Source organism: Brassica napus, chromosome C7 (assembly GCF_020379485.1).
Source record: "Brassica napus cultivar Da-Ae chromosome C7, Da-Ae, whole genome shotgun sequence".
Classification (NCBI taxonomy): Eukaryota; Viridiplantae; Streptophyta; class Magnoliopsida; order Brassicales; family Brassicaceae; genus Brassica; species Brassica napus.
Genome location: NC_063450.1, coordinates 52,989,268 through 53,000,086, shown reverse-complemented (window position 1 = coordinate 53,000,086; position 10,819 = coordinate 52,989,268). Strand labels below are relative to the sequence as shown.

At 35.3% G+C, this 10,819-nt stretch overlaps 2 protein-coding genes across 2 annotated transcripts; one reads left to right on the top strand and one right to left on the bottom strand.

Moving 5' to 3' along the window:
- The first annotated feature begins 4,418 nt into the window (after positions 1-4,418).
- Positions 4,419-7,242, top strand: LOC125590168 (inositol-tetrakisphosphate 1-kinase 2-like). The gene is made up of 9 exons (XM_048763337.1): positions 4,419-4,978; positions 5,586-5,667; positions 5,754-5,786; positions 5,898-6,018; positions 6,114-6,206; positions 6,287-6,406; positions 6,486-6,721; positions 6,805-6,889; positions 6,981-7,242. Exons 1-9 carry the CDS (start codon positions 4,704-4,706, stop codon positions 7,070-7,072), a joined length of 1,137 nt encoding a protein of 378 aa, XP_048619294.1. The 5' UTR covers positions 4,419-4,703; the 3' UTR covers positions 7,073-7,242.
- A 176-nt stretch (positions 7,243-7,418) lies between these two features.
- Positions 7,419-9,567, bottom strand: LOC125574988 (cilia- and flagella-associated protein 251-like). The gene is made up of 2 exons (XM_048763336.1): positions 9,371-9,567; positions 7,419-8,940 (listed from the first exon to the last, which is right to left on the bottom strand). The coding sequence occupies exon 2, from the start codon at positions 8,888-8,890 to the stop codon at positions 7,544-7,546; it is 1,347 nt and encodes a 448-aa protein (XP_048619293.1). The 5' UTR covers positions 8,891-8,940; positions 9,371-9,567; the 3' UTR covers positions 7,419-7,543.
- Positions 9,568-10,819: the final 1,252 nt, after the last annotated feature.

The window sequence follows — 10,819 nt, the reverse complement described above, 5'->3', positions numbered from 1 at the left end:
CTTTTTTTTTTTTGAATGAATGTTACTTTTATTTACCAATTTTTTTTTTGTAAACGATAAAAAGGAAAAAGACTATTTATTCTTCTATGCTGAATTGTTTATCCTTAAGCTGAACCAAGCCACCATCCTGCGAGATTTCGTTCTCTCCACATCGTATGCGTGGCTGTCTGGAAGGTCCAAATCTGATGTGCATTGAAAGGTCCAAACTTAACTTCTTTTCACTGATGCAACAAAGTGAAGGTTACAAACAAGGTAACCAAGAAGCTCCAGTTTGAAGTTTTTGGAGATAATTTCATATCTTGGTATTTAAAACGATAAAACACACCACCTCTTGGTCCAAAGTTGAACCTGAGAGTGCATAGACGTATTTCGATAATACCATTACATACTCATAATCGGAACCACTTATCCCCGACTACAAAAGGGTGTTAGAGTAATTATATCTAGGAGATTTTCTTCGTTTTGGGGGTCTGCGGTCGTATATTTGGGTTATGGTTGTATAGTCAGGATACAATTTGCTTAAATGTCCTATTATACTCTATACATAGGGTCCAAGAAAAGTACAAATAAATCACGGAGTTTCATAAGTTTACAGGTTAGAGGGGTGGTTTTGTTGTTTTGTATAAAAATAATGAAACATGTCTATATACAGTTACTCTTTTTTTGGTTTTGATGATATAAAAAATTCGGTTAAGATTCGGCTTGATTTATATGCCAGCTCCCAAGACTACAAATCTTTGCCTTCTATTGGATTTGTTGTTAGCTTAATATAATAGAAGATGTAATCGTGTTAACTCACTCATAATCATAATGTATTCAGGAATGGAATTTGAACGAGAGACCTCATAAGGGAGATCAGTTATAGAACGTTTTGTTTTGTTATTATTGTTAAAGAATATATTGACAATATAGAGAAGAGAAGTTTATAAAGTTGATATTAAAAGCCGAGGATATGTTCTAATGCACTTACAAAATGACGATACATAAGCATATTTGCACCTAAAACAAAAACCAACTAAACACCCACAAAAGGCTAAAAGTCGACAATAATGCCAAAAGATTAGTGGGTGTATGAAATTCCACTAAGATGCATTTTTAAGTTTGATGTTCTTATGTACCTTTTATTCGCACTTAGTGGTACACATATATACACAGAGACAACACAACACCATGCATAGTATTATACATACCAGGTTCTGCATACAATTTGTCTATATATATATATATTCTATTTCCAAAATAAATAAACACATCTTTTTTTTTTGCTAAAGTAATAGACACATCTTAGTAATAATAAAAATGATATACGCATCGGCTTGTAAGAATAAAAAGAAATATATGTCGGGCAGCATCGTCAACTTTAGTGTTGATTTGGATCCCAACTCCAGACTCTTATAAAAATAATTTAATACATGATTAGAAGATCCATTAATCAAAAAAAACAATATTCGAAGATACACACGATTTATAGTAGTTCACCTTAATGTGAAAGTTACATACATTTTAACATTGCGGATTTCTTCACTATGACCAAATATGTTAGGTGAAAGAACACTCATGTTAGATGGTCATCTCGCGTATGCATTGCTTTTTACGTAACGATCAGTCGAATAAGTATATCTGCATAATCTCCATGTACAGATAAGTTTTATTTTTTTCTCACCTTGACGTATACAAATATTCCATTCACCAAAAAATAGAGAAGTAGACTCTTATATGGAAGTCAACTGTCAGATGTAGTAGAATAAAAGCATATGCATTACTTTGTTAGCAACGATCACATAAATATGTCCGACCAGAGAGATAGTCAACTCGGTATACGATTCGACAATTAGTTAATCGCCAGCACCTGAGAAGTCATGTCACTGTATGTATATCTATAGCATCAAGTATCGTATTCTATCTGCCCCATATGCAAATGAATTATAGAATCACATGTTTTACATCTCAGTTGAAAACAAAACCTAATCTATCTAACGTATTAGGTCAAAATAACATATTCGGAGTTGTATTATTGTAATCTAAACACAAAACAGGTATTGCTCAGGGACCTTTAGCCCCTTGGATTTTATGGCAGATTTGGATATCAAGAAACACACTGGTTTTCAACAAAAGGATTATCTCCGCGGAGGAAACTCTCTCAAAAGCTATTGCTGCTGCTCGAGAATGGCAAGTCAATCAAAAAAAAAGAAACTCAGACACGCTGTCATCAACCGCCACCTGCTCCGACAATCCCTCGAGGCTGCTATATGCTGCCTGGGATGAACGCACAAAAAAGGCAGGACTTGGTTGGACCCTCTTCTCACCAGAGAGATCTTATAACTCTTCTGAAATTGCAAATTGTACAAATTCTCCTCTTGTAGCTGAAAGTTTAGCTCTACGTCAAGCTCTTTGTTACTGCAGGAACTTGGAAATCAAAGAAATCCGATGCCAATCGGACTCAACCCAACTTGTCAAAGCTATCAAGGAAGGAAATTCAAACATGGAGATCTATGGAACTGTTGCTGACATTTTATTTATGGTCGAATGTTTTGATTTTATCTCTTTTGAGTGGCTTTCACGAGAGAAAAACAGCATTGCTGATAGCCTAGCCAAAAACATTTTGGTAGGTGAAGTTTGTGTAATGGCATCTGCCTAACTACTTGCACTAATGAAGTTTGTTGATCAAAAAAAAAAAACACAAAACAGAAAATGACTGGTATATGAAATCAAAATAATACCTAGTAATAAAATATCATGCTAGAGTTATAATGTTTTATACAAAATACCTATATATAATGGTTATTAATATTTCAAGATATGAAACATGAATAGCTAAATAGCTATTGTGAATGATAGCTAAATAGCTTATTGTAAACATGACCAAGGCTTACTACTAATGAAGCAATGATTATGTAATTTAATATTTGGTTAATCTATCAAAACTCTGCGAGAAACAAGAGACTCTTCTGCCTAATAAAGAGAGCATATTCCGATCCCTCGCATGTTGTGTATAGATATATATTCCTGTAAAGTAAATTACATTTATCAACAACTTATTATACTATGTTAAAATATGATATAAGTTGGAAATCAATAGACTTAACAATTTAGTATTTTTAATTAAACGTGATCTAAGACCTGACTCACCAGAAAAAGATCTTCAAGTTACCTGTTAGACATTTTGCAACATTTGCTTTTCCATATCATAAAATATTAATTGCTTTATCTTAACTTTTGTGTGTATCAAACTACCAATAAACAAATCGACAGATATCAAAGTTTTTAAAATAATTTCAGTAGTGGGCACGTATGATTGATTGCTAGTATCAAATATGCATGCGGGTGCGAACAATTATATTAACAAACAAGCTTATCCAAAGCTTCAGCGTCTTCAAAAATCAAAGAAAAAAAACTAGTCAAATCGAGTACCGTAGAACCCTAATAGCCTCCAACTCTAGGCTTCGAGCCTGCTCAAGAGGCCACCGCGCGCAGTCCCTCTGGAACTCATGGCAACTCTTTTTCACCTAAAAAGTCAGCGATTTATTATATAAAAAGAACAATTAATTATCTATCATTGCGACAAATAAACGCAGAAAACATTTTAGAAAAAGACTTACTCAAACAAACACCATTGCTCAACATCAGGTGGGGAAAGCTTTCATACCCAAAAAGGTGGGCAAAGCTTTTCTCTCTAGACGTTTCATGTATTGTTAAATTATATTTAAACTATCATTCTTCATGTTTGATTTCCCCCCTTCTTACAAATAACATATTTACGAATTTTGAAGATATTACAGATGACATTAAGAGCATGTTTAATGAGGAGTTTTTAGAGTGAAGTTTTCTTATTTAAGAACCAGTTTTTAGCTTTTTTTAGTTAAAAGTTAAGAAACGGGTTCTTATATTCCGCTAAGAAATCCACTCTAAAACTCTCCATTAAACATATCATCCATATATATGGTTCTTCCAACCACCAGGTTCAACGAAAAACTCGCTACGATAATGAATTTAGTATTACAACTTGTACGATGTGCATGAAACTCAAATACTAGTGATACATATACATATCAAGATGTTAGCTATGTCATAGTGGTCTACAGCCATATGTTAGTTAACACGTACTTTTGTAATTGTTCATCACCAAAACAGTATCCAGTTCGTTTTATTAGAAAAGAAAACAGTAAGCGATTCATTGTTATTGGTAGGGATGGGATAATGATATGATTTGTCACACACATACTGTACGAAAAATATTTGTTTCATACTTTTATAAGAATATGGATTTGATGTAGAGACTACGTGGAACTCATTGACAACAAATTAGGTGGAATTCGAAAAAAGGTTAGTAAAGATAGAATAAAGTATTGTCGTTTTGGAGAAACTCTGGCAGCTACAGTGTCTTTATGTTTTAGAAAACAAAAAAATAAAAATATCAGCAAAGCTTTAGGGAACGACCATTTTCACTGTTAACATATCTTTTATTCTTGAAAAATTCATTCAATCTCTCTTCTTCCTCTATAAATACATGATTCCGAGTCTAATCACTCCCTCAACATTCTCACAAATCTCATTTCTCTCGCCTCTGAACTTGTGACCGAACACGTATAGTCTCGAGCGCATCTCTCTCTCTCTCTTCTCGTGTATCAGCAGCCTGAAACTGTAGAGCAGAGCCTAGGATCTTTAAAAGGATCTACCTTTCTTCTTACCCATCTCTCTAGAAAATGTTTGGGACTCTCGCTTCCGGAGATATCGAGACCGGCAGATTGAGGCGTGATTTGAGGATTACGTGCAATCTAGGGTTCTCCTGCGGCGGATTTGAAGACCTTGGTATGAGATTGGAAGGCGCTGAGGAAAACCGAGAAGTGGTGGCCGAAACGGCGCCGTTTCAGGTCGAGCGGCCTCTGTTTCAGCAGACGCAGAAACTCGTGGTGGGGTATGCTCTGACTTCCAAGAAGAAGAAGAGTTTCTTGCAGCCCAAGCTTGAATTCATGGCTAGGTAATTAAACATAACACAAGTGCGCTTGTCTGATGATAATCAAGTGTGTGTGTTTCTTTTCCTGAGACCACTGTTCACTTTCAAATTTTCAAAAGGACTTTTGACATTTTAACTAGATTTGGTTCTTGTTTCCTTGCTCTTGTTTTGGTATAGCATGATTCTGTTGTGGAGGACCATAGCCACTAGCTACTGTCTTGTCATCTGCCATGTTTTTGTCCTTTATGAGTCCTTGCTTAGACATGCACTTATTAGTATACTTGAGGTATCTGGAACCTTGTTTCTATGGGGAATATTCCTTTGAATATATCCCTTTGGATTAGTCTCTGTTAGAAGTTTTGACTTTAGCCTTCTACAGAAAAAAATAATAAAATTTTGATGTTTTGCCTTTTCTCTATTGCTTGGAGATCTTCTTCAGCCACATGGGTGGTTTTACTTTAAACAATGACTGATTCTGCTTATAATATTGTGTTCTAGAATCCCTCAAACAAAGGATTTTTATAGTTAGGTTTCTTTTGCTTCTTTCTAATCAAACCATAGCTTTCATCCTTTTTTTTTTTCCAGCTGAGTTTTTGAATAAAGGGTTAACAGTATTGTGTGTCTATTTTAGGAGAAAAGGCATCTGCTTTGTCCCCATCGATTTGAATCGTCCACTTTCTGAACAAGGGCCATTTGATGTCGTCTTGCATAAGGTTTGTGGGAACTAAGAATGTTTTTAGATGAACCTTTTTCTTTATTTGCTGGAAATCTAATGAATTATATGATTGTGCACTTGCAGCTACTGGGAAATGAGTGGCAAGACGTTATTGAGGTTCGGACTTTTGAGAATTTTTGTATTCCTTACATACACTTAGATTAGTATTGTTTTGTCAAACTCAATATCTTGTTATATAGTCTCATGTTTGCTTAACTATGTTTGTAGGATTACCAGCAGAAACACCCTGAAGTGACTGTGCTTGATCCTCCAAGTGCAATAAAGCGTATCTATAATCGACAGTCCATGCTTCAGGGTATGGCAGATTTGAATCTATCTGATTGCAGTGGTAATAATTTTCTTAAATTCTTTTGACATAATAAATTCAAAAACTCTCTTAAATAACTCTATAAGTAATCTTCTGCTTTGGTAAATCCCCTGTAGGCAGCATTTATGTTCCAAAACAATTGGTTGTCTTGAAAGATTCAGCATCTAGTGCCGATCGAGTTGTTGAAGCTGGTCTTAAATTTCCACTAGGTTCAACAACTTCACATTAAATGATGATTGTGAGCAAATAATATGATTGGGGTCTTAAACTTACTTCAATTTTGTCCCAGTTGCAAAGCCACTCTGGATCGATGGAACTGCAAAGTCACATCAGTTGTTCTTAGCTTACGACAAGCGCTCGCTGGCAGAACTTGAACCGCCTTTAGTCCTGCAAGAGTTTGTTAATCATGGTACTATTTGTGGTTTTACCTTCAACACTTTTAGTAAAATACAGAATGTATCTTTATTCTTTTGTTTTGGTGCATGAAGGTGGAGTTATGTTCAAGGTCTTTGTGGTGGGTGATATCATAAAAGTGGTGAGACGGTTCTCTCTACCAAACGTGAGTAGTAACTGCGAAAAAGCCAAAGCTAATGGCGTCTTCAAATTCCCGAGGGTTTCATCTGCAGCTGCTTCAGCGGATAACGCAGATTTGGAACCTAGCGTTGCTGAGCTGCCTCCAAAGCCTTTCCTTGAGGCCCTTGTGAAAGAGCTACGAACCTTATTGGTAATTAAATTTGCTGCTTCCTCACATTTTCCCACTTCAAGTTTGTTTCTTCTTTTCTGTAACTTGTTGCTTTGTATTGATAGGGACTTCGGCTTTTCAACATAGACATGATCAGGGAACATGGGAGCAAGAACGTGTTTTCTGTTATTGACATCAATTATTTCCCTGGCAAGTCTTTGTATTTGAAGCTTCTGTGTAGTTTGAATATGATTTTGTCAGAGAAGCAGACAAATGAACTTTTGAAAATTCCATTTTGCAGGTTATGGAAAGATGCCAGATTACGAGCCAGTAGTTGTAGATTTCTTCCACAATCTGGCGCAAGCTAAACATAAGAAGAGACACTATAAATGAAAAGTTGGGTGAGAACTTATCAGATGTTCTTCTTCTAAGGAGGGTTTGGTTTTAATTAAGCTGATGTAAGAGCAGTGGGGGAAAAGAATAATTAATGACTAATTATGTATTTTGTACAGAACTAGCTCTCACCTTTTGGAAAGCTTTATCAGATAACAAGTTTTTGATTAGTGATTCTGAGTTTTTAAAAATACATAGAAATGGGTTTCTACTTGAAGACATGATTGTTGCTGTTTCGGACAGTTGATGCAAGAGAAAGACCAAAACCACCTTAGCTGAATATTTGTTGAGCTCTACTGTTAAATATTGAACTTAGTTTTCCTGAAGACTAGTGAAAGCAAATCCATAGCCAAAGTTGAAGATTAATATACAGTTTTGGGGAACCAACAGAGACAGGCATACATTTAAGCTTTTACTAGACATAGCTACAAAAGCAGAAAACTCCATAGACATAACTTATCCAGCTTCATTTTACTCTGCTGAGATCACTTCTTCTTCATCTTCTTCATTCCCTTCTATTCTTATATCCGGCAGAGTTTGTGGATCAGTGAGAGCTTCTCTCTCTTCTTGCAACATTGTGCTTTCAGGAGTATCATCTACTTCGTCCTTTTGCTCTGTGGAGAACTGGTTTGAACTTTCCTTATATTCAACTGTTTCATCATCACTACCTTCAGACCTTGTATTCTCCTTCACCTCAGTTGTGTTCGAGCCTGAGATGTTTTCAATTAAAGAAGAATCTGAAGTCGAGTTCCTGGACTCATCTTGAATGGGATCTATGTTGGTAACGTTTGCAGAAACAGTGACGTTGGGATCAGACTCATTACGGGTCTGCTCAAGTTTGATGACAGTCTGTAACTCAGAAGGAGGTGAACCATCTTCTTGACTCCGTTCTTGCATGATTTTTGTTTCATTCTGCAGATACCCTGAAGCTTCAAGAACTGCTTTTGTTGAATTCACATTGACTGTTGTTTCACCTCTGGATTCAGTCACCACGCTTTTTGCTTCGGAAGTGGAGGATTCACTGTCACCATCTTTCACTTCTGTGGTTGTTTCATCTTCAACAGCTTCTCCTAACTTCAAGACAGGTTCCTTCTGAACCTCTACCTCGCTTACAGTGGCATTAGTATTGTTCTCCTGAGCTGTTCCTGTTGAATTATCAGAACTTTCATTTAATTTCTCAGTGTTCAGTATCCGAGACTCATGAGACACTGCACTGGAAGCATCATCAGCCTTGTAATGCTCCTCGCGCGCCTCATCAACGGTCATATCAGTCTCATCTGCATTATTACTCTCTTTTTCTTTTTCTTTCTCATCACTCTCCTTCTCTTCTTCAAGCGATTCATCATCTTTATCTCCAGCCGTCTTACTTTGATCTTGTTCATCGATATCATCTTCCTCATGCTTGCTTTCATCCTCATCCTCTTCACCTACTTCCTCTCCTAGCTTGCTCTTATCTTCGTCATCCTCCTCAGCTACTTCATCTTCTTCCTTCTCTTCCTCCTCCTCATGAGTACCATTCTCTACTTTACTCTTGCTCTCTTTCTCTTCTTCATCCTCGTCTTCTTCCACATGTTTCTCCTTCTCGTTCTGGTTATGATAACCGGGAAGAAGATCTTTTCTCCCAAGCTTCACCAACCCATCTTCCTTCTCTAACAACTTCTTGCCATCTGTCTCATAGAATTCCTTCTTCTTATCATGAGAATACTTCACTTGATAGACTAACCAGATGCAAACTCCAAGCAGAACACATATCTGCAGGACATGCTTCCCTTTGATACCTCTGCTCCCTCTTTGGCTTCTGCTTGATGGCTTCTTCATCTTCAACAACACTCTTAGTCTTCTCACAGCTATACAAATAGTTCTTTAACCTGTGACAATATAAAGGTAACAGCTTTTACAGAATAAGACAAGTAACCACCACCTCACAAGAACTAGTGGTGAAAAAACAGAAACTGTGACATGCAGAAAAGTAAAAAGACCAAATTTATTGCAACCATGATGCAAAGTAAGTAGAAATTTAAAAGGAACTAAACCAAACTATACAAATTGAAACTGAGAACCTAAAACCCCTAAAATTTGTAGACAAATCAAAGAAACACCAACTACAGCTTCGATCTTTAGGAGTCAAATCAAGAACCCATTTCTTAAAAAGAGCTTAAATTTATCTAACCAAAGCAATAACGTAGAACACACAAAGAGAATGAATGCAGGAAAAGAATCAGATTCGGAGTTAGCAGACAAGAAAATTGTAGTTTTGTGAGGAAGAGAGTACATAAGAGTTGGAGAGACAGTAGTTACCTGAGAGATGGAGACAGAGAAAAGAGTTTGAGCTTCGATAAATCTACAAGAGTTTATAGTGAGAGAACAAAGAGAAAAACTTTGAAGAAGGAAAGAGTGTGAAGGACAGAGGTAAGGCCCAGACAACGCAAAGAGGGTGAAGCGATGACTATTTGTCTATTCCCTCATTTGTTTTTAATTATTCTTGGGGAATTATTTCCAATTATTCACAGTTTTTATATTCATATCAAACAAATTATTGCAATAATTAAGTAATCTTAAGTTTATTTTTTTGCTCAATTTTCATAGCTCGTTCTAATCATGAAACTGAAAATAATAATAAAAAATAAATTAATCTAATCTGAAAATACTAAAATAAACTGGGGACTATAATGTTTCTTGCTCAGTTTGTAAGATAATGTTTCTACAATTTAAAAACTTAATGTGTATGAATCATTCTTCAAGTTGTCAAAGTGGACTATAGAACGGATTAAAACCATATTTGTTGGTTGAACAACTACACACTTGATGATCTAATATTTGCTTCTTCTTTTTTAATATCCAACATGCTCTTTTTTATTAACAGATATGTTTCTTATTCCAATTAATGAGTCCAAGTTTACATACTTAGTACTGCTATATCTTATGAATTCTCAAATGAAAGTTAAACGTTTGCCTATGTTTTCCACAACTATAAGTTTTCCTTGGAATTTTATAGAAAGTGAAAATCCACTTTGCTCTACAAAGAGAATTAGTCTACTTCAAGCCCTTTTTAAAAAACTTATCTACTTCAAGCCATTCAACCATAGTTTAATGTCTATTATGATTCATTAGTTGGAGTATATGATGTTTCAATTTGAAAATATGCACCAATAAAACCATTGCTTAAAGAATGTAGGTGAGATGCATTACAGAGGTTAAGTCTAATGTTTTATACAATGTAATTAATTGGCATAAGATCGTCATTCCCAACATGAAAGATCTTATATCTTAAAAAGTGAGTTTAGTCTAAATCTCAAGAACCAAAAGAACATCAGCCTTTTCCCGCCTAATTGGAAGTTCAAAGCTGGTTATAAGGTATACTAATGTTTTTCTAAGGTCAACAATTAATTTGTTTCATATTTTTGTTGATCAGATATTATTTTTCCTTACTAGAGTTTAGCATCTTCTTGGATTTTTCACTATTTTGTAGGTTATGTTACTTATGAAAAATAAATTTTCACATTACATTTTAAATATTGATATGTGTTTTAGTTTTCATCACTAAATCTGATTTTCCCATGTATTATGTTCGAGTATGTTAAGAAATTTTAAAGATAATTAATATTTAAGTATTATAAAGATCTTCAATCAAGCCTTTTTAGCGCTGTTTTCTTTTCTTTCTATGCATGTAGAACTGTATACTTTGGTAGATACGCAATGGAATGTGAAGACTCATTCTATCAGTATGGTATTTCTCTAATCAAACTG